The sequence below is a fragment of the Poecilia reticulata genome, chromosome 3, assembly GCF_904066995.2.
Source record: "Poecilia reticulata chromosome 3, P_reticulata-male-v2, whole genome shotgun sequence".
Classification (NCBI taxonomy): domain Eukaryota; kingdom Metazoa; phylum Chordata; class Actinopteri; order Cyprinodontiformes; family Poeciliidae; genus Poecilia; species Poecilia reticulata.
Window position 1 is genome coordinate 15,690,414 of NC_088832.1, and position 24,259 is coordinate 15,714,672.

Sequence of the window (24,259 nt, forward strand, 5' to 3'; positions counted from 1 at the left end):
GCTGTGGTTGCTGCAGGGACATCCTAAGGTTTCACAGTTCCTTCAGCAGCCCTTTCTCTACGCTGACCTGCCATAAAGTCCTTCATCAAAGGGAGAAACTCACTCCCAGACGCACTTGATCCACTGGGGCCAGGTTTTGGTTCACCTTCCTCATCTGATCCATCCGTCGTCGGCATGCTCTCCCATGCTTTGTCAGCCACCTGTTCTTTCATCTTTGATTGTGATCGAAGACCAGATTTTTGCTTCACCAGTCGAGATCCTCTTCTCCGGCTCGCCATAATCCCACTTCTGACACCATATGTGTCGGGGTTCTCTTATGACTTGGTCAAACATAAATGACTGGTCAAGGCCAGAGATCACTTTTGTGAAATTTATTAAGCTTTTCTTCAGGTGAACAAATCAAAGAGGTGCAGAACATGTACAAAGGACATCCAAGGCAGGTTAAAACAGACAAACAGCAGTACCTTTAGTGCAAGAGTTCATCAGCTTCAGTGTTACTTCTCAGGAGTCTAGCCACAGACTGACTCAAAGTGGAACAGAGCCCTGCTTTTAAAGCCACAGGCTCCACCCACAGCAAAAAACTGAGATTTGCTGAAAGCTCGGGATGCTGCGCTCAGGACAGGCAAGGCATCAGAGAAGCGAGGAAAGAACTGGCTGCAGGCATTGTGAGGGCCAAAGCCGCATACACCCAGAAAATTCAAGGTCACTTCACCACCAACGACCTCCGGCGCATGTGGAAGGGCATCAAGTGCATCACCAACCACAACATCAAGGGTGCACAAAGTCCAATGGACCCCTCACTGCCAGATGCACTCAACAGGTTCTACAGCCGCTTCAAGGATCCTAACACCTACCTCAGCATCAGAGTAATTCCACCACCTGGTGACACGCCTCTCTGTGTGACAACAGCAGATGTGAAGAAGTTCCTCCCAGCCCTCGAATGGCTGCAGAACCCGACAACATCCCAGAGCGAGTACTGAGACTGCACATCAGCTGTCTGAGGTGTTGACGGACGTCTTCATACCTCACTGTCATCTGTGCTCACCTGCTTAAAAACCACCCTGTCCCCAAGTGCTCCACCGTGACGAGCCTGAATGACTACCGGCCTATAGCCTTAACATCAGTAGTCGTGAAGTACTTCGAGAGGCTAGTCATGAACCACATCAAGGACTCCATCGATGTCACTGTGGACCCCCATCAGTATGCCTACGGGAAGAACCGCTCCACTGCTGACGCCATTTCATCGGTGATCCACACAGCCCTCACCCATCTGGAGAGCAGGAACTCCTATATCCATCTGCTCTTCCTGGATTTCTCCTCAGCATTCAACACCATCAACCCACAGACCCTGGTGCAGAAGCTCTCCTCTCCACACTAGGGAACTGGATTCTGGACTTCCTGACCAACAGACCTCAGTCTGTGAGGATCCACAACACCGTCTCCTCCTCCATCACCCTCAGCACTGGCTCGCCGCAGGGCTGCGTGCTGAGCCCCCTCCTCTTCACTCTGCCGACGTATGACACCCCAGCTGTCATATAGTGAAGTTTGCCGACGACACAGTAGTAGTGGGACGCATCACAAACAGTGATGAGTCCATACAGGAGGTGGAACACCTGGTACACTGGTGCAGAGAAAATTACCTATGCATCAACGTGAAGAAGACCAAGGAAATGGTGGTGGATTTCAGGAGGGACAAGGATCCTCTTCAGCCCCTGTACATCGGAGGAGCAGCTGGGGAGGTAGTCTCCAGCTACCGGTATCTGGGTGTGCATATATCCAGTGACCTCACCTGGAGTACCAACACCTCCTGTCTGGTCAGGAAGGCCCACCAGCGTCTCTATTTCCTCAGGAAGCTGCGGAGAGCTGGACTTGGGAACTCAGTCCTGAGGAATTTTTATCGCTATGTGGTGGAGAGCGTTCTCTACACCTGCATCACTGTGTGGCACAGCAGCTGCACGACTGCTGAGAGGACGGCTCTGCAGAGGGTGGTCAAGGCTGCACAGAGGACTGTGGGGAGCAGCCTTCCCTCCACCTCAGACTTCTACACAGCACAATGCAGGAGGAGGGCACTCCTCATCATGAAGAACTCCACCCATCCTGCACACAGGCTGTTCCAGCTGCTTCCCTAGGGAGGAGGCTGAGGAGCATCCAGAGCAAGATCACCAGGCTGAGGAACAGTTTCTTCCCTTCAGCCATCAGATTGCTGAACTCAAGCTGCACCAAATGCAGTTTCTCCTCATTTCTTGAGACACATAACAGACAGACACATAACTACATCACTTAATTTACTTTATGTTCATTTTTATATTATTATTCATCTTTTTTTTTTGTAGTGGATATCTTTATTTGGGACCTGAGTACAAATTTCATACCACAAACTCCCAAGGTGGTATGACAATAAAAAAAAATCATTGAATCCTTGAATCCTTGAAAACAAGCAAGCAAAAACAACTAAACAATTACTTCTAACTAAAGTAAACTCTTAAAGTAAACAAAGTAATAAATAATACCTAGGGAAAAAAAGAAGATAGATAGATAGATAGATAGACTTGTGATCAAAATATAATACTCAATTTAATAGAAAACACTCAGTACGTTCCGTTGACATCACTATGTCATCACGGGGCTTCCTCCTGGCGTGCCACAATCCGGAAACAACCCTGCTTGAAAACAGAACCGGGAAAATGTTTGAAACTGAAAATAACAGTTTTGGATGGATATGTTAACTGAAGCAGTAACGCCACGTGTGCACCCACGATGAACCGCGTCAGTTTAAGCTGCAACAATAACTAAGTTAGCGATTGTGTATGTTTGTGTGTATGCCCGTGTGTATGTGTGCGGGCGTGCTCGCATGCTGACACGGACTCATAATTAAGTCCCGGATTGTGACTGCTCCTCCGTCACACATACATACATAAATAGTACCAATGTATGGTTCAGTCTGACCCACAAACTAGAGCTTGACTCTCTGTTCAGCTATAGGCTTAGACTTTTACATTGTCCAGCATCTTTGCTCTCTGTTGGTGCATTAAGGTAAGACTGCCTTTATGCTTCCCCATCTTGTAAACATAGTGTGGAAAAACTAGCCTAGCTGTTTCACTGCTCTGCTGCAGGAAAAGAAAAACATGTTTGGACTGCTTCTGTGGTTCCCGCTGTCTTTACAGAAGGAATGCCTGTAAATGGCGACTGCTTTGGAGAACGTGAGAGTGTATCAAAGACTGCTGGAGGACACATTAGCCGTAAGTGTTCACAGATGTTAGTGAAAGTTTATCTCCTCTGTACATGTGACTGGAAAAATAGTTTCCTGGAAGGCCTTTTGACACCAGAAGCACGAGCTTCATTCCTTCTTGTTGCCTCGAGCTTTGCATCCAGTCCTGGACTAAATGAAGTATCAATTGCTGTTGTCGTGCCTTTGTTCATACACATCCAGATATGCTGTTTAAGTTTCAGCCTTTGTGTTGATGGCTGAGAGAATTTCCTGTTGGCACAGGGAGTTTTTGCCCCTCTGTGATGGAGTACTACACTCATGCGTAACTGTACGCTCTGTGGGTCATCGGATGGTATGTTGCCACTGAAAATAATTACTGGGTGTGTCTCCGTGAAGCAGCTGCTTTTGTCCAGTAGCACCGTGTCTCCTATAATCCTGGCAGGCAGTGGTGACCTTGGCAAGGCCATGTTGAGTTGAAATGCACACCAGTTATTTCATAATAACTACAGTTTTGCCAAGTCACACCCTTTTTCCTCTTTTGACAATTCTGGCTGATTGGCTTGGAGACAGACAGACATAAACACTGCCTGTTGGCCCTTCCTTTCCACAGGGGCTGCTGGTTAATGACACCAGTCACTTACTTCTACCCACAAACCCCTTGCATAGTAAGTTGCACATGCAGAAAATGAAAAATTATGGGGTTCGGTGTTTTGTTTTGGGAGGTTTTTTCACTCGTCTGAAAAGAAAATCCTAGTGAAAAAAAGAAAACAGTGCTTTTTTTGAAACACTAAACCATACTACTATACTGTTGCCTATTCTAAGCCACTCTAAGCCATTACCATCTGTTAGCTTATTTTCCCTTCCAGTACATTTTTATACTGTGTTTCATTGAAACTTGAATTCAGATAAAACTGTTATACTTTGTTTTGTTACCTGGAAGAGTTGGATTAAAATAGCAAAACTGAAATGTTTTTAATGCTGCAATGTTTTAAAAAGACCAATTTATATGTCCTGTGATTGCATGTAAAGTGATGAACTTAAAAAAAAAACTTCCATCTTTACATTTGCCAAATAGAAATAATTGTATTGTCCAACAGATTCGCGTGTCCAACAATGAGGAGAAAAGTTTCACAGCATATGCACTAAAATACCACTCAACAATTATTAACACTACATTAGTATTGTGATGGTGTAGCTCTTAAAGCAGATGCTGCAGTTTCTCTTCTGTGTTTCGTAACAACAGAAATATTTTCCCATCTGGAGTTTCTCCAAGGCAGCTTCAATATGCTCTTCTAACATACGGTTAAGTAGGTTAAGAAATGAGCTGTTGTGCTCTTACAAATGATCCTCACATCTTTATTACTCAATTTTCTTCCCTGATGACGGTGTTTTGTCTCGCAGTACTTTGCTGTATTTCTTGGTTAACATTATCACGTTTTCTCTTTTTTGGATATGACTTGTTTATAATATGGAGCACAGCATTAACTTAACCCTTCAAATGTCCTCATTGAGCCCATTCAGTTGTTTTTGGGTTGACACTTAAGCGATTAATATCAGCTTGAATGACTAAAGGTTGCATTTAATCGTGTGTTGACAAAATCTGCAATAAGTGATTTTCTTCACAAACTCTTTGCTTTGTTTAGAGGTTGTAAAATATACTGCTCAAAAAAATAAAGGGAACACTTAAGTGTTTAAGTATTCCCTTTATTTTTTTGAGCAGTGTATAATGAGTGGTGTTTCATCTGAGCTCTGGTCAGCTTTCCTGGGGCTGTGTCGGAAATCTGAACGGGACACGCGACTGAGACAGACTAGGAGCTGCAGCAGTCTGTCACTAATCATTGTCATTGGTCATAATGTTTCAAAATAGTTAGGGACTCCACTGATAAGTTTGATGCATACTTACACTTGTAATCATGTTGGAAAAAGTGAGTCGCATGTGAAAGTGATATTCATTTATCACTGCAATAATTTGACTGCAAATCATTCCAGTCAAAATGATTTTTTTTTAGATCAGCAGATCTGTCCTTTAGTGGTGTGCAGTTCAGATATGTGCCATGTTGAAAGTGTTTGACTGAAGCTGGTTGATCTGGCCAAGAATTCATCCATTAGTAGTATTTTTTCTTCAGAATATAAATTCTCACTGATGGCAAATGTATTTTTGATAAACTCTTGTACATGTATCTTCACATACATAAACACAGCCCAATAAAATGTCCTCATTTTCTTATCTTCATTTGCTTACTTCACAGAGAAACCAGGTCCAGAGAGGAAGCGCATTAAAAAGGAGCCCACTAACACCAGGAAGAGCTTGCCGTTCGGAATGGGGATGCCTGGGATCCGGGCCGGGTACCCTGTGTCTGAGCGGCAGCAGGTGGCCTTGCTCATGCAAATGACAGCTGCGAAGACCGTCAACAGTCCAGGTGCGTGCTTATCATTTAGGCCACGTCTTCTGTGGACCGGTGGCGGAAAAGAAAACGACGATTGGATGGAGCTTTATATGTAGACACTGTGTGTGTGTGGGGGAGAGTAGTATGCGTAGGCGGGGTTAAAGTGAGCCAGATGGGGGATGAGTCACATGTTTTTGTTTTTGTTTTTGTTTATTTTGGAAATCTTAAGCATTTTGCCTGCTGATTTTTGCCCCCTCTTTAGCCTGCCTCTGGATTCAGCCAGTTTTAGATATTCAGGCGTAAACAACAACGCATATAAACGGAGTAACAATTTAAGCACATGCTGTCAGTGATAGATGGTATTTTGAGAAGTACAATGTAGTATTATCAAACATGTCATTTTCAAAATACAGTTTGTACAAAAATTAAAATGAGCTTTTTATCTAGTGCAATACTCTGGGACTAATGGTGCAATATGATTATTTGAGCCAAATGGCAGCAGACATGAAAAATGGTATAACGCATGAAGAATGTGTGTGCTTGTTCATCAGTGTCCTTTGAGCTTTGAGATTTTTCATTGAAATTAATTATGTTTACTCAGTATTTTGGTAGACAGATTCATTTGTCTGGAAATATATTAGGTGCCCATATTTGGATCATTGCTGCAACCTTGTGTTGTTGTTTTTTCTCCTGCTGTTGACATTTTAGATGGAATGAAATTAGTGAAGCTCAGTGCAAAGACACTTTTATTTATATGTTAATTCCTTTCCTGTGTGCCCAGAGGCATTGACTTAGATTAAGTGATTGTATTTCAAATGTTATTTTGGACAATAGCTGTACAAAGTCAATAATGCAAATGCAATATAGGCTTGAGTTTAATCTTGCAAATGAAAAAAAGTCTCAAGTAAAGTATTTTCATTTAATGCACTGTGGCTTTATGGTGTGTGATTGCCCCCTTGTGGCTGTAAGTGTAAGCTTTTCAAACGCCTATTACTTGACTGCATTTGCAGAAAACAACATAAATGGTCCCTGCACATTTTTATAAACTGTTAAAAGAATTAGGAGACTATTCTTGGATTAAATTGAGTCATTTGTCTTCTGTGGGCAGACACAACACCAAAGCATCAGTCACAGTCCTGTCTGGGCCAGAAGGGAACGCCAAACTCTGCATCTAAAACCAAAGACAAAGTAAATAAAAGAAATGAGCGAGGAGAGACTCGACTGCACCGAGCAGCTATCCGTGGAGAGGTGCGCCGCATCAAGGAGCTCATCAGCGAAGGAGCTGATGTGAATGTAAAAGACTTTGCAGGTGAGAGGTTTCTCCTTTTTTTCTGCCATGCACCTCACAACTGCATCTTTTCTCTTGTATACAGTTAGACTTTTGACACAGTGATTGTTTTTATCTTTAGGCTGGACTGCATTGCATGAAGCATGCAACAGGGGATATTACGATGTGGCCAAACAGCTGCTGGCAGCCGGAGCTGAAGTCAACACAAAGGGTCTGGATGATGACACTCCTCTGCATGATGCATCCAACAATGGACATTTCAAGGTAAAGAGAAGATGACAAACACAGTCAGTTTTTTTGGATTCAGTCATAATTGTTAGAAAAGCAATGAAGAAAAAAATGTCATGACAAATTCAAAGCAGCAACACCTTTATAGTGGTAATATGAAAATAGTTGTGTCAAATAGAAATCCAGTTGCAACACATATGATCAACATGTTGACTGAAGCCAGAGATAACATAAAGTCTTCAGGTTAGGGTTTTTAGTGTGAAAATTCTATTTTATAGGTTTACATTACATGATGATCACATCTTAGTGGTGATTAAGGCTTTGGAATGCTAGCGACTAGCCACTCCAGTTGATGGAAACTGTTGGCTCAAAAGACATGGAGGAAGAGACACGGCAACATGAGAGTCTAATATTATTAGAGGGAGAAGAACATCTGCATAGCTAAAATAAGGAAACTGAGATTGAAGATGGAGATTTTAAACCAGATTGATGTTATTCTTTTTTGTGGTTGGGAATTTCTGAGCCAGTTATATAGATAGCCATATTTTATAGATATTGTTTCTATAAGTATGCAGAAAGAAGTGGTAACGATGGAAATATGTAAATTTATTATATGCCAAATTCTAACTAAATTTAACATTTGGGCAATCATACTTACTAAAATCTTTAGATTTATATTTCACCATAAAGTCCATGCTTTGCAATTATTAACATTATTTGTATTTAATAGTGAATAAAGGCGTAACCAATTTACTTGAATTTTTCTTCTTTTTCTGTTGACTTTTATTTGAATAGAGAACCTCAGTCCAGAAGTCTGAAAACAGCGGGGTCAGAGTTCAGTTCTTCAGAAATCTTTAGTTAAAAGTTTTATTTTCTTTCAGGTTGTGAAACTACTTTTACGCTACGGAGCAGATCCACGTCAAAGCAACAGGAGAGGTGAAACACCGCTAAAGGTTGCCAGCTCTCCAACTATGCTGAATCTGTTACTAGGGAAAGGCACTTACACCTCAAGTGAAGAGAGTTCATCAGGTTGGTATATTTTTGTATCTTTTTAACAACCTAATTATTTCTCAATTTTATGAGATATTTGACGGCTGTGCACTGATTCTGCTTGTTTTGTCTGACAGAATCTTCAGAGGAGGAAGACGCGCCCTCGTTTGCCCCTTCGAGCTCTGTAGACGGCAATAACACAGACTCAGAGTTTGAGAAGGGCCTGAAGCTAAAAGGGAAAGCTGCAGATCCACCTAAATCTGCTGTCACGCCTGTCAAAGATGAATACGAATTCGACGAGGATGATGAGGAGGAGCGCGTCCCTCCTGTAGACGATAAACACCTCTTGAAAAAAGACTTCCGAAAAGACTCTGTTAGCAAGACCAACAGCTTCATCTCTATACCCAAGATGGAGGTTAAAACCTATTCCAAAAGCAACACACTCACACCAAAGAAAACTGTCAGGCGGATCATCTCTGACAGTAACAGTTCGGACGAGGATGACAGGACGTTGTGTTTCACACCAGCGCCCACGCCGCGGCAACAAGTCCAGCAAACAAACACCAAGACGAGAGAGTCTGGCAGCATGAGCTCTAAACAACAAAAAGACAAAAACAAAGTCAAAAAGAAGCGAAAGAAGGAGAGCAAAAATAATATCAGTAAAGAAGTCCGATTTGGGAAAGTTAACGACAAATTCTGCACGTCTGACTCTGATTGCGGAGATTTGGAAAGCGAGGATGACAAGGGCTCAAACAGCATCAAGGACTCATCTTCAATGAACGTTAAAGAATCTCCTTCCTTTAATGCCTCCTCTTCCTCACATGGAAACTTAAACTCTCAGAAACAGGCGCCCTCGTTAGCGGAGCAGCATCCAAAGCAGTGGAGGACAGATGGCTGGAAGACGGTGTCATCACCTCCGTGGTCAGACGTCAGTTCTCTTTCAGATCCAGTCAGTGAGTCTGAGTACTCTGATTCAAGTGTGGAGTCGGTAAAGCAGGTCAAGAGAAAAGCACAGGAAAACAAGAAAAAGAACAACATTGTGCACAGTAACATTGACAAGAAAAACTCTGATCTCTATAAAAACTCTACTGCAGACAGCGCTGCCTCCAAAACTGATATGGATGGAAAAGTGATTAAAAAACATAAAGTGAAGCACAAACATAAAAACAAGGAAAAAGACAATGCTCCGAGTGTTGTTCTCAATCAGGACATGAATGAGAAATTTGTCAAGAGCTACTCTTTTGACTTTGATGATTCGAGACAGAAGTCCCTAATTGTTGAGTCCGAATCAGTCACTGAGGGCAAGATCAAACTATCTAAATATGACAAAGACCATTCGAAAAAGGATGACAGGTTTTCGAAAGCAAAGTCTGAAGATAAAGATTGGTCATCTGGAAAAGATCTTCACAGAACAGCAAAAGAGGAGAAAAGCAAAAAGGCAAAAGATATTTCAAAGGATAAGGCAAACAAAGAGGAAAGGGAGAAGCCTGCAAAATCCGACAAGGAAAGAAATTTCAAAGAAAAAGAGAAACCCAAGGAGGATAAACAGAAGCCCCACAAAGAGGATAAAAAGAAGAAGTCCAAGGAAAAATCCTCCTCAAAGACAGACAGGAAGAGTGAACAGAAAGAGGAGAAGCATCTCAAGGTGGACAAGGAGAAAAACACCAAAGACGAGAGGGAGAAATGTAAAAAAGATAAAACACTGAAAGAAGAGTCTGACCATGAAGGCTATGACATTAATAACCGCTTCCTCAACCTAGAGGACACAAAGCTCAGTGCATCAGATGACCATCATGATAGGTGGGGTTCTGAGATGTCTTCTGGTTCCTCCCTGTATGGAGATGACAGCTGGGATGTTCCCATTAAAGAAGTCAAGGAATATAAATCCAACAACACAGTTAAGCTAATTGTTGAGACTGTTAAAGAAGAAACAAGGAGAAAAGAAAACAAAGTAAAAGACAAGAAGTCGGAGCACAGCGACAAAAGATCAGAGAAAGAAGCAACGTCAAAGAAAAAAGAAAAAGACTCATCAGAAAAGACAAATGAGAAGAAAAAAGACTGGCTAGAAAAACAAAAACTGAACTCTAGCCACTCGCTCGAAAAAGACAAGAAGAGGAAGGAGTCCACAGACACAGTGAAAGACAAAAAAGACAAGGACTCATTGGAGAGCAGTCGTGATCGTAAAGACTCGTATGATAGTGTGAAAGAAAGGAAAGATCAGAAAATTAAGCAGGAATCTATAGGAGATGAATACTGTAATGACGCCTTCTTTAAAGACATGGATGCTGTCAGAGACAGAAACCATTCTGGAAAGGAGAAAGAAAAGAAAGGAGAAGCAACAGAGAAACGGGAAAAGACAAAAACCGACAAGCACAAGGACAAAACGAAAGACAAAGGAGCTGACCACGAGAAGGAGAAGAGTGAGCGAAGCTCCACTGAGAAAACTGTCAAGGAAAAAGATGAAGACCGGGGCACCAAAGACAAGAAGGAGGGATCCAAAGACAAACACAAAGACTCGCATGGCAAAGAGAAAGATCGAAAGTTGTCCTCAGAACAGACAAAGGACAAGAAAGAGAAGTCCTCTCAAGATAAACATGCTGACCGGGAGAAGGATTTTTCAGAAGTCAAGAAAGAGGAGAGAAAACCTGAGAAGATCAGAGAAAGATCATGGTACAAGATTGCTGACATTTTTACAGATGAAAGTGATGACGACGAGGATAGCTACAGCAGCACGGTCATTGTTGGGTCAGGTTCCATCAGAAAAGACTTGACACCCGATCAGGACGAAATGGATCACTTCCACTCTGAAAAGCTGAGAAAATCATCTGCGGACACCAAACACAACACAGAAAAGGCAAAAGACAAAGACCATAAAGAGAAGAAAAAAGACAAGGCTTCATTTGACTCGGGGAAAGAGAGGAAAGGCTCCCTGGAAAAACACAACAAAGACAAAAAGGATTCAGTCGATGGAAAATATAAGGAAAGGAAAGACAGAATGTCAGTGGACTCTAACCAGGAAAAGAAAAACAAGCAAAAACTGTTGGACAAAAGGGACACAAGTGAGGAGAAGACAAAGAGCAAATATAAAGACAAGCAAGACCATTCAAAGGAGAGAAAACCCTCTAAGGGCAGTGGTGAGAATGAAAAGTCCATGTTGGAAAAACTAGAGGAGGAGGCTATGAATGACTACAAAGATGACTCCAACGACAAGAACAGCGACATCTCCTCAGATAGTTTTACTGATCGAGGCCATGAGCCAGTGCTCACCAATTACTACGACTCGCTGAACCTGACTGATATCTCTGAGGACAGGAGAGATTCTCTGTCCATATCCACACCACAGGATCGGTTCAGAGACAAAGAGAGACTCCGGCATTCCTCATCTTCCTCGTCTAAGAAGAGCCATGACAAGGAGAAAGAAAAGGTCAAGAAAGACAAAGGAGATAAACGTGACAAAACTGGGGAGAACCGAGAGTCCTATAGCCGCAGAGAGAGTCTACCCTTCGAGAAGGAGCCCATGCCTCTGGAGGCTGACCCTTACACATTCCCGTTCGGAGGCAAGGGAGATGGTGATGACGACTTTGATAAAACTTTGGAATTTGAAAAAGAGATGTCTAAAAAGGACAAAGAGAAATCCACTGGTATGATTGGTGACAGAATGAAGGACAAAAAGAAAAAGGAGAAACATAAAGATAAAGTTAAGGAGGAGAAGAATAAGTATATGGATGGCTTTGGGTCATTTAAGCACTCCAGAGAGGATGTGAAGTCTGGTTTGAAAGATAGCCCCCAGCTCACGGTTCTGAAAGAAAGATCAAAGGAGCAAAGTCCCAAATTTGATCTCAAAAAGGACAGAAATCGGGACATATTGGACAAGGACAACAGAATGGACCACAGTAAATCTAAAGCTAAGGATGAAAATGAAAAGCTCTCACAGTCCAAAGAGCCAGTGCGGAAAGACATTCGTCAACGTGATAAGCTGATGGTGGATGATGGTTATCAAATGACAAGTTTTGGTCAGATGTTGAGTCTTAGAGATCAGGAGGTAAGAGCCTGCATCAAGAAGCAAAAGGAGAAAATGAAACAGATGGAGAGGTTGAGGCCCAAAACCGGGGACCCAAAACTCAAAGACAAAGCAAAGTCCACAGAGGAAGTAAAGAAAAATCGCAATGAACTATCTACAAAGAAATCAAACAGCTTGGAATCGGGTCTGAAAGAGAAAAAGCTAAAGGATGTGGGCCTTCCTGCTCAGATGATGTCTCCGGGGAGGAAGTTCCAGCCTACCGACAGTCAGAGCTCAAAGGATTGGATGACTGGGCACCAAATGAAGGAGAACCTCCCTGCTTCCCCCAGACCAGATCAAACTAGACCAACCGGGGTCCCCACACCAACATCTGTAATTTCCTGCCCCAGCTTTGAGGAAGTGATGCAGACTCCACGCACCCCGTCTTGCAGTCCAGAGGATTACCCTGACATCATGCTGGATGGACTGGACTGCCAGAATTCATCAGCCATGTTAAATTCAATGAATGCCTGCTCTCCAACCTTTTTTGAAAGGTAAAGTATCAAAGCATCCAGTGAAACTATGATTATGATTGTGTGTGGAATATTTTCTAATTCTGTCTTTCTGTTGTCTACCCAGCAGGTACTCTAATTCCCAGAGTTTCCAGGAGGGAACTTGTCCTACTCCGGCAAAGAACCTCCAGCTACCACTTGTCAGCCGCTCGGCGTCATCTAATGTCCGCAGACCTCTGGAAAATGAGTTTAAATCCGAATCCGACAAGTTTCTCCGGCAGCAGAACGATCCTGCTGCTGAATACGATCAAACCTCTTCTTCTCAACCTCTTGAGGACAAGCCAATAACTGTGAATAGACTGGAATGTTTGCCATCACCCTATTTCTCTCCGATGAGGATGCTCTCTCCTCGGCGGGAGTCGGGCCATCCGACACCAGATGGGGTGTCGGCAGCTCTTGCTCTCACAGAGGGCAACGAACACCTTCCTGAGAGCGTCTACAACAGTTTCTTGCCCAAACCGTCCACGCCTGTCCACCGACCAGATCCCCAGGAGCCGTGCTTTGACATCGCTGCACCACCAACGCCCGCTCCTGCTGCTTTACCTTCTTTGGATATTGATGATAACTCGGAACCTCACCACAGTGAACCGAATCTGGTCCACTCAGATCTTCCCTGCGTTATGGAAAAGCATCGGGCACAGGAAGTGGAAGATGAAGAAGAAGACGACGAAGAAGAAGAAGAAACTGATATGATTGACAGACATGACGAAGTCCACTCTGTGATGGAAGAGCAAGAACCAACAAGAGATCCATGTTCTTTCTCCCCTCAAGATGAGGACCATCTGAGGAAGAGCTGGCCTGCAGAGTCTCCGGACCGACAGGAGGCTGACATCCAACAGTTGTCCCCAGAGCAATCTGCGCTGAACGATGGAGAAAGCTGCTTTGATCACAGTATGGGTTGGAACGCCGACATGGACCTCAAATCTAATCACGGGGAGATTGAAGCTGCCGTCTCAAAAATAACTAGCCCTTACTCCCACTCTGAGAACGATCTGCAGCCCTTGTCTGGACACACCTCGGTCAGCTATGAGACCTGGAATAGGTGGCATAGAGAGGAGACAGAGGATTTGGAAGAGCAGAAGGAGGCTGTTGCTGAAATCCCCTCCCCAGAGAGGCCTGACACAGCTCTGGATGAGGAACCCAACTATTTAAATACCTCATCGTCCTCCAACAGGCTGGAATCTTTCTTCCAGGACTGCAACAAGCCGATTATTGAAAACGGACACCAGTTGGTTACGGAGCCCACATGTGTGGACCCAGACAGCAGACAAAGCACACACAGCTTCAGTGCTACCCCTGAAGATCACATCCCTCCACCAGTTGTCCCGGAGCCAGTGGTGCAATGGACCAATTCATTCACACCTGATCCAGATGAACTGGATGATCTAGGTCCGTTTTCTTTACCCGTCCTGCCACTACCAGACAAGTCAGAAGAAGCCGAGCCGCGAGATCATGAACTGACTGACCACAACAAGACAGTGTCGGCTCACATCAGACACAATATCCCAGACAGAGATGATCCAGACATAATGGAAGTAGGCCTACCACCTCTGTCAAAGACCCCATGCCCCTCTGGAGACCTTGTTTTAGAGGAATCTACTCAACAAGACTTTGTGGTTCCGTCTCCACCCACCAACTTCCAGCATGAGATGGATCCAGAGCCTCTAAGTGTGCCTACCAATGGCGTGCTGTCTCTTAACCAGCCACATGCTGGGGTTTTAGAAAGACAGCTACCATATGGCATTCATGAGGAATCCGATTCCATTATGTTGTATTCACCTGCAGATTCAAATTCCAGTCAGCACCATCATGTACAAATCCACTCCCTCCCGGAGTCAGTGCAATTACCGCTGGAGTCGGAATCTTCTGCAAAGCCTGAGGACGTGTGTGATACTGTAGCAGACTCTGTGTTGTGCAGTCCTCACCTCTCAGTGGCAGTAACTCTCCCCAGCACAATGGAGCCTTCCGACACTCAGGAACCCCCATCTAAGCTATCACCAGTCCCCCCCACACCTGTACCCATCCCTGTAGATACCACCAAGAAGATGGAGGAAATCCCTCAGAGAGTTACACGATATCGCGCCAAGAATAATGCCACCGCTGCCCCTGCTGCATCCACCATAACTAACTCCTCAGCTGCTGCCACCGCTGCGAACACCAGTTTAGCGGTAAGCAGCAACCCAGTTCCAACAAGAACGCCAACACCCAACTCTGTGTCTTCCTCACCTGCTCAGAAGAAAGAAAAAGACTCTGGGCTCAGTGCTTCTACTGATGCATCTCATTCAACCACTACAGTGTCTGTCCCAACTTCTACATTAGTGGTTTCCACTAAAACCACAAAAGGTCGCCCGGTCGCCATGGATGAAGAGGACTCCCAGACGCAGCATCCACGGAAAAGAAAATTCCCTCGTTCTTCCGGGCCGCAAGTCCAGGTTCAGCTCGTGAACACGGCAATGCAGCAGACGAGAGAGATGATCCAGCAGACCTTAGCCGTCGTCGTCAATGCCATCAAACTAGATGAGATCGAGCCCTACCATAGTGACCGGTCCAACCCTTACTTTGAGTACCTGCAGATAAGGAAGAAGATTGAGGAGAAGAGGAAGATTCTGTGCTACATCACCCCTCAGGCCCCGCAATGCTACGCTGAGTATGTGACCTACACCGGCTCCTACCTGCTGGACGGGAAACCCCTCAGCAAGCTTCACATTCCTGTGGTAAGTAATGCTGCCTACAGCAGGGACAGCATGTTGAGCATCCAAAAATAGACTTAATCTGGCACCAGCTGCTGGAAATACACTGCAAACACACAAAAATATTTATCTAGTTTATTGTGCAAACATCTATGTACACTTGAAATAAGACAAAACTAACTTGCATCTAATTTTTCAGCAGGATATAGGTTTTTTAAGTCAATACTTCCTTACTATTGCTATGTACTCATTCTGCTACCGATTTTTTTTTTAACTTATGTCAAGATACAAGTTACAACAAAAGTACTTTTTGTTAATGTTTTGTCCCTGCCAGACAATATTGACTGGAACTGGGGGAACCTTGTTATAAGTAATAAAATCTCCTAGTGAAACTAATACTTTTTTATTCATATTAAGGATTTGTTGACTTCAAACAGGCAAATATACGCAAATAACTCTCTCCATCCTTAATTTTTGAAAGCTTAGACGCACAGCAAATACATCACTTATGGATCAGTGTCTTTTGCATGCTTGTCTATTGAAGGTGTTTATTTGAGGATGAAAATGTGGTGTTTCACAACGAAAAGCTGTACAAAGGTTTTTAAAGTTTGTTCTGTTTTGCTCATCAGATTGCCCCACCCCCATCACTGTCTGAACCATTGAGGGAGCTCTTCAGGCAACAGGAGGCAGTAAGAGGAAAGCTCAGGTTGCAGCACAGCATAGAGCGGGTAAGAAATACATCATCTGGACATTACAAGCCTCGTCTATTCTCCTGAAATATCTTTTCTCCTAAATTCAGCCTTTTCTCACACATTCAGCCTCACACTTATTCAGCGAATGCCATTAGCACTCCTTTGGAAGATCAAAGCCCCTTTTTTTTTATCAGAATGCATGCGAAATCTGCATAGTCCCTGCGCTTAGGTTGAGCCAGAGTGAATTGTAGGGCTGAATCTTTTTCATCTCCGTCTCTAATTAAGTCGCAGCCATTTATGTGAAACATGCTTTGTAGATCAAGACTGTTATCTACCAATCTGAAGAACACACCGTCATCCTGGCGTTCTACTTTGTTGCTGAATTTCTTTTTCTCTCTGTTGTGTTTTCTGTTTGCAGGAGAAACTGATAGTTTCATGTGAACAGGAGGTTTTAAGGGTCCACTGCAGAGCAGCAAGGACAATAGCCAATCAGGCTGTGCCATTCAGTGCCTGTACAATGCTGTTGGACTCTGAAGTGTACAACATGCCATCTGAAAGTCAGGTGGGTGATATGTAGCAGCACACTTTAACCTGAGGTCGGAAGTCACCTACTAACTAACCCAATGCTGAGTTCCATCTGTAACATGTCGTCATTTTTTTAGGGTGATGAAAACAAATCTGTTAGAGATCGCTTCAATGCACGTCAGTTTATTTCCTGGATCCAGGATGTCGACGATAAATACGACCGCATGAAGGTAACTTTTTACATCCCATAGTGATTGAATACAGGTGGTTCTCAGTAAATCAGAATGACATTAATACATATTGCACTGCAACAAGTGAAACTCAGCTATTCTTTTACGCATAGAGTGATATGTTTCTGTTAGTTAGTTTTAATTGTTGACTTGGATCTAATGAAAGTACAAAGCTCAGTTTCCCAGAAAATAAGAATGTTTAGTATTACATATGTATTTCATACAGAAATGTTACAAGTTTTTACCTACACAATCATGAAGAACAATGCTCACTTTAACAGTTGTCCATCACACTGCTATTGACACAGTTTGCAAATTAAGTTTAGTGGAGGGAAAACATTTAGAAAATAGGTTAACCAGCAGCATGGATATACTGTATAGTACAGGACATTTCTGCATTAGAAGCACGTTACCAGCTTTTGTGTTAAATTGACCTTTCCTGAAAAGTTGAGTTTTGGAGATGTGTCAATGTAAGCCTTTTTTTTTTATTTAACACTTGAACTATATCACTCTACTCTACATAGTGATTGCATGTAATAAATGAGTTTCACTTTTTGAGTGTAACTACTGCAGTAAATTTACTTTGATACTCTAATATGTATGCAAAGCCACTGCTTTCTTTATGTGCAAACCTAATAAGGTCTCTGCTCTGCTTTCCCCCCTCAGACATGTCTGTTGATGCGCCAGCAGCACGAGGCGGCAGCCCTCAACGCGGTGCAGAGGATGGAGTGGCAGTTAAAGGTTCAGGAGCTGGATCCTGCCGGGCACAAATCCCTCTGCGTCAACGAAGTGCCGTCCTTCTACGTACCGATGGTGGACGTCAACGACGACTTTGTTCTCCTGCCTGTGTGACACACCAGTGCGCTGAGATCGAGACACGATTCAATCCGAGTCACTTCTTTAAGAGACTTCGTCGACGCGAACGAATGGAAAGGGCTATCAAGTTAGAAAGAGGAGTTTCTACAGGAAAAACTGTATTCTTTAGAAAAGGGGTAAAGTTGAGAAACTTGCTTCTGATTCCCTTCCATGAAGATGGAAACTTTTTACTGGAGGAAAAGAAAAATACACAACTTGCACTTTCATCCTCTGAGTTTTTACGCTTTAGTTTGATCAGAGTGTGAGAAGCAGAAACAGTTTTTGCTTTGAGGCTCTGACACCGGGACACATCTCCTTAGTGCTCAGTTATGGTGAGACGGGGGGGAGGGGGACAGAGATTTATTTTCTGTTTTGTTTTTGCCCCTTGATTCAATACCCATCACCACTAGGAGAATGTATCAGAGGAGCTCTCCCAGCAGCCTGGTGCCCATCCAGAGGGAGACCCGAGGAGGACCCTCCTCTGTTGACGCAGCGCTTTCGGTGGGCAGGAGATCCAGACTGAGGTCAGCGCTGACCCAGATGGAGGAAAAGGAGCCCCAGCACTTCATATGGATCTTCAACAGCTTCAGGAAGCTACAGCCAGCTACTGGTGGTTTTTTCCCCACTCTGCAGAACAGCTAAGCGATAGAGTAAGAAAGCTGAAGCAGCGTAACGATGTGTGAGCATGCCAGTGCCCAGAGTCTGAGAGAAAGACTGACTTTGCAGCCTCTTAGCCTGGCTAAACCGAACAGCAGAGCGCAGATCCCTGAGGACAGTCCGGAGTGTCCCTCAGAGGGTCCGCTTGCTCTGACACGAACACACCAGACCGCCATGGACTGCAAAAACACCACAGGACAACCAGAACAAACAAACCTAACGAATGTTGATTCTCAAAGAGACTGTTGAGATATTGTGGTTTGGCAGGAGAAGAGAAATATTGTTTGTTTTTGTCTATTTCTTTACTTGGGCATTTCATTGTTTCTGAGGAAGTGACTTGAAACACTACAGAGCCAATATTAGTTTAATGGAAAAAAAAACAAAACAGAAAAAAAGTTGTATTCCGTAAATTATGTACAGTTTTTATATTCGTTAACCAATGTATTCTTGCTGCCTTCTAGATAATTTATTTTGCCACACATTACTGCACAGTTGTAAATAACCTATGTACTGTAATATCACTCAGTTACATGTAAAGAGAAAAAAACGAAAAGAAATAAAAAATTATCTTTTTATGTACAGTTCACTTATGGGCAGCACTTTTCCCCTCTCATATCCAATGGGCCAAATTGTGTACACAGTTCTGTCAGTATTTGAAAGACTCATCTGTAGATTCAGTCAGCTCACCTGGATGAGAGTCACCTCAGCGCAACAAGCTGGCTGATACTAATTCTGGATTATTCGGGCCTGCCGCAGGCCCACCACCATACAGCCCCTCAGATGTAGCAGAATAGATATTAAGGATTTATTTAAAGAGTAAACAGAGGATTATTATTCATTGCTTTACTACACAATTATATCAGAAAATTTTTTAACCAAGAAAATGCCTTTTTTCAGTGGAAAAAAAAACTCGTTGGGCAAAGCCACATAGTTATATATGGTTGAAAGAGAGATGTCATTCACAAGTAAAACAATTATAAGTGTCGTCATTTTTTTTTTTTTTTTGCTGGATTGTTTTTAATTTCTAGATCTGGGAATCGGTTTTTTGGGTTTTTTTTTTTACCATCATAAATCACAAGAACACGGGTCTTTCAGCTCTTCGCTTCTCATCCGATCTTCACAGCCTGAAGAGTTGTCTTAGCCACTGAAAGGACTCCAAGCATATCCGTCAAGCCCATCTGCCACCTTTCCTCCCATATTGGTGCTCTACCAGCCGTACTCACCAGGTGGCGCCAAAATATCTAACCTTATTTGGTTTTGCACGAGCCCTTTTACTGTTCATTTAAGGTGATGTTTTTAAATAGAGTTGAATTTTATTACAACCCATAGGAAGATAAAGTTCCCACATAGGATTTTGGTGTGACAGTTTGTTAGTTTACAAAACGATAAGGGGTTAATTAGACATTTAGCTCCATTAAAGTTACAGTTGTGTTTTTCTAGCGTGGAATCGACATGGGGATTGTCAGGGATTTTAATTGTTAGCTTACTTCCTCGTATTGTTCATGTGTGTGGAGGCGTTTTGCCGTTTCCTGTCGGGCCCAAGCAGACAGCTATGAGACTTAAATCTTAGAATAAACCAAAAACAAACAAAAAAGTCACATATTAACAGTCACTGTGGTGGGGGGGGGGAGAAAGAGCATAAAGAAAATCAGTTTTTTTTATAATAAAACTCCCATAAAATGTTAGTTTGTATTGATCCCTACTTTTAGTGGTTTTGAAAAGCTTTCCTGACCCAACACATAGGCTGCCTGCTTGTCTGTGTGTCAGAGCTGCTTCTATATCCTGATGGCAATATTATCCGAAACTAATATTTTCCCACACTGTCGCATTGAACACAGCTGTGTATGGTATGTCTAGTCAAGTGCAATGGTTGTTGCTGTTACACTGTGCAGACAAGATGGCTTACATGTATGGCTCGCACTCACCCTGGTTGGCAAAACAAACATGTTTTGCCGACAAATAGCCAGTTGCTTGTTTTTTTTGTCTTGTTTTTATTTTATCGTCTGGGTTCTTCAGCTTTGGGGATGAAGATGCGTTTGTTCAGAGTCTTTGTGTACGTGTGGTTTTTCTTTACTTTTAGAAAATTGTTCGTGGGTTTTGAATGTTGTTTATCTTGTGCTTTCTTTGGTTTGTTTTCTCTCTCTTTTTTTTTATTAGTTCCCAGCATGTCAATCACATTGCTTATTGAGCAGAATGTAAACCCCTCCCAAAAACTACATCGAGCCCACACCCCAGAGAATCTCACTATTGTTTACAAGACACGAAAGAGCGTTTCCGTTTAACCCCAGTTTGTTCTAAAACGGTTTGAGCCTCCGCCTTTCGTTGTGCTTGTGTGATCAGTCATTTCTTAGAATCACAAAGGCTTGAAATGGTGATGGCTTGACACGTCAGATAGGCGAACCCCGCCCCCGCCGCCGCACACAGCAATAGACTTGACGGGTCCGCACACGTCGATTCTCCGGTGTGAACATTCAACAATTCGAGACTCGGTCCTCAGATGCACAGTAGAGCACTTGGCCATGGTGATAACAGATGCTAGCCTCAGTCAGCAACATATTACCTCTACTCTCCTCACATTCACTCATAATGTTTATTCTAGGTTTGATTATTTCTTACTGGACATACGTAGACATAAAGGCTATTTTTTTTTTCATTGTATAAAAATCACAATTTCAAGCCGTTTTTGTTTGTTTTGTTTGTTTTTTTTATTATTATTAATTAAAACCCAGACTGTAGCTGTTTGTTCCTTTATTTTTAGAATGGAAAATGACTAATAAAAAGCCTGGAGAACTACTCTTAAAATGGTGAGAATTAAACTATTTATTGTTTTCTTTTTGTGTTTTTTTTTCTGACACCTGTGGTATTTTTATTTTTTTTTTTTAAGTTGAAGTTGGTCTCCGCTGTGTAAATTTTCCTCCTTGTAATGCGTGAAAGAGACATACTGTACATAGCTCTGTAAATAAAACCTCCCAGGACGTTTTGCACCCTCCTCTTTGTACTAGTCTGAAAAAAATTGCGTAGAATGTGGGGTTCTAACAGCAACGAGCTGTGTGCGCTCGCTGCAGGTGATTATGATGTAACAATGTAACTATTTTCTTTTTTTTATTTGTACAATGTAGTTTATTTGTGTACATATTGTTGGAGCAGCTAAAGGGGTTTTTGAGGGTGGTCTACGAGGGGGTTGTTGATGCTATCGTCAGTGCTGTAACAGAACTTTCAGTACTTTCACCTCCAGCTGTTGATTTCCTGCAAAAAATTCAAAAAAAAAAAAAAAAGAGGCGAAGAATAAAAGGCAAAAAAAAAATTTTAAATGAGAGAAAATGAACATGAGTGTAGGATGGGGGTGGGGGGGGGCGGGTTGGGGTTAAGACTGAAAGGCAAAAATTCTAAATTGTTATTTTCTACCGTTGCATGTACAGAGAGCGCGAGAACTGCTGTTGTTCCTCAGAGATTATGTTCGTTAATAAAATTTTGAAATATTACCAGATGTTTGCTGGTTCTTCTGTGCTTGCTACTTCTGCCTTTCTTATCCACTCTCATGATAAATTACCAACAGTAATAGGAGTGGCCAACAGTTTTGACAATAACTAAACCTCTTCTTCCCACACACATTTATATAAGGTCCCTGTAAGATAAAATGCAAAGTTACTGAACCTCTTGTGCACGGTTTCTGTTGTTCCCCCAAAAATACCACCTGAGATTATTGAGAATAGCTCAACTGAATTAGAAGACTATAACGGTTTCTATTAAATTAAAAAGTGCTCGTCATTGTTTTTCAATGGGAATCTGGCAGAGCAGTGAATTGGCAGCAGGCAGAGGTGAGGGTCTCTAGACTAAGAGGTCAGCAAACAAGCAGTGAAAACATCAACAATTACACTTGTGCATAAAAAAAGGGTTTCAGAAAGCAACCAACTATCTAGATCAGTGTTTCTCAACCTTTTTCGGGCCAGCGCCCCCCTAGCCTTTATCCATGTTCCTCACCGCCCCCACCAAAGAATTTGCAGGCTACTTTGCACTGATTATTTTATCATTAATATTACTATCACTATTGTAGATGATTTGATTTTTATTCTTGTTTCTGTATTTTTCATCAAAAATAATTTCCCAGAGAACAAAAAAGACATGGGAATAGAAATTATTTTCACAGGTGTCTACGAAAAATGCAATGAACATTCAAGTTAAAATTGGTAGGCCTAACAGCAGCCAATCAGAGTGGAAACAATATTCTTATTTTGTGCCATTTTCTCGTTGTTAAATCTTCCACAAAATGACCAGATAAAAGATGTACAACATGCCAGTTTAAACTTTGAACTATTTGCAAAACGACTGAGCTCTGCAACATTAAAACATGGATAGAACTGTAACTACATTAATCATAACTCTTCTTCTCTTCAGTGTTTGTCAGTTTCTGGTGGTGCAGCTCTGTGCTACCTTCAGGAGAATGGGACATCAGAGTATCATCCATAAAATTTCACCCACATGGCATTTATTGTGCAAACCTGAGCTTTCAGTGGAAAAACAAAAGTTCCAGGTCCTTTTAATGCCATACAAATATGAGACAGAAACATGGATTATATCTTTATATAGACCTGTCTATTGATTTATAGATTAATAGTTTTACTGGACAGAAATTACAAAGAACAAATCTGGTTCTTAATCAAATCCTAATGAGTCAAATTGAAAGTGTCATGGAGTCATCAGCCTCATGACATTAACATTGACATGAAAAATAATATTGAAGAAATAAATATATCAAATCTAATTAAAAACATAAATAAGTGATCAGTTCTTTACTGTTATGGTCTGTAAGATATTTATTCTCAGTACTAGATATGGTCTCAACAAACCCATGACATTTCAACAAAATTATTTTACTTTTTATCTGGAAATAGTGTCTGTTTATTCTTGCCATACAGTCTCTGTATTAATTATTGCTCTAAAAGGTCTTGCCATACCAGTTTATTCCTCTGTCTTTAGTTTCTTAGTTTATTCTTGCATTTTGTTCTCCTAATCGTCATGTGTTTCACATCATATGTTAATTTTTCACTGTTCAGCGTCGGATTCTCTGTTTTTATGCCATAATTCACATCTAGTTCGTCGCTCCGTTTTATGTCCCGCTTCTCCTGTTTCAGTTTTGCGCAATGTGCGCGTCTTTTTTTTTTTTTTTTAAGCCCCTAAGGTGCAGGGCGGTCGGGAAGCGTATCGATGGAGAAAAGGCAGACTGACATAAACCTTTTAAAACAACGGAAACAATTTCTGCATTCTGATTATTGAAATTTAAAAGTGCTGGGTTGTTCTATCACCCCGTTTCACTTACAGCACCAGTGTTAACGCTATAAAATGAACGCTCTCTATCTTGGTATCACCCCTGGAGGGATTTCTTGATTTCTTTATTTAAATGGGTTCATTTTTCAGAGGGATACACAGTGGTGAGGGTATCGTGATTTTAGCTACCAGTAGCAGGAGAACGGAGCTGCGCCAAGAAGCTAACAGAAGCTAACAAACACTGAATAGAAGAAGAGCTGCAATCGATGCAGTTGCAGCCAAGCATGATTTAATGTTACACAATACAGTTTTACCAAGTTGCTCAAAGTCTAAACTGGCATTGTTGTGCATTTAAGGTGTAAAGTTTACCTTGACTAAACGCCCCCCAAAGGCATCCCAGCGCCCCCCTTTTGTAAAGCTGTCCGCCAGCGCCCCCTGGCGTCCTCTGAACGCCCACTGGGGGGACGTACCGCCCACGTCGAGAACCGCTAATGTAGATTAATGTCTCCATCTCTAAAAATGACTCCAGAAGATGCTTCGCATGCAGGGAAACATGCAGTCATGAAAGAGGAAGGCCACCATGTAAATATATAAGCATAATTTACATAATGTTTCTCAGTAAATACGTTCTGAGATGTTTAGTACTTAATTACAGTAAACAGTAGAACTATC

The 24,259-nt window shown here is 42.3% G+C and overlaps 1 protein-coding gene across 3 annotated transcripts in view; it reads left to right on the forward strand.

The window, feature by feature from the left end:
• Window positions 1-21,804, forward strand: part of ankrd11 (ankyrin repeat domain 11) — a 124,018-nt gene extending 102,214 nt beyond the window's left edge. Inside the window, exons 1-11 of one of the 3 annotated variants that reach the window (XM_081605135.1) lie at window positions 3,146-3,239; window positions 5,458-5,628; window positions 6,704-6,904; window positions 7,005-7,147; window positions 7,993-8,140; window positions 8,239-12,655; window positions 12,741-15,387; window positions 15,993-16,091; window positions 16,474-16,617; window positions 16,718-16,810; window positions 17,477-21,804. In XM_081605135.1, the coding sequence (XP_081461261.1) occupies window positions 3,170-3,239; window positions 5,458-5,628; window positions 6,704-6,904; window positions 7,005-7,147; window positions 7,993-8,140; window positions 8,239-12,655; window positions 12,741-15,387; window positions 15,993-16,091; window positions 16,474-16,617; window positions 16,718-16,810; window positions 17,477-17,662 (8,319 nt within the window). In that variant the 5' untranslated portion in view covers window positions 3,146-3,169 and the 3' untranslated portion in view covers window positions 17,663-21,804. Of the gene's footprint in view, window positions 1-3,145; window positions 3,240-5,457; window positions 5,629-6,703; window positions 6,905-7,004; window positions 7,148-7,992; window positions 8,141-8,238; window positions 12,656-12,740; window positions 15,388-15,992; window positions 16,092-16,473; window positions 16,618-16,717; window positions 16,811-17,476 lie in introns of those variants that run through there. The other 2 variants (XM_008405125.3, XM_008405127.2) reach the window with 2 other exon arrangements.
• The last annotated feature ends 2,455 nt before the right edge of the window (window positions 21,805-24,259 follow it).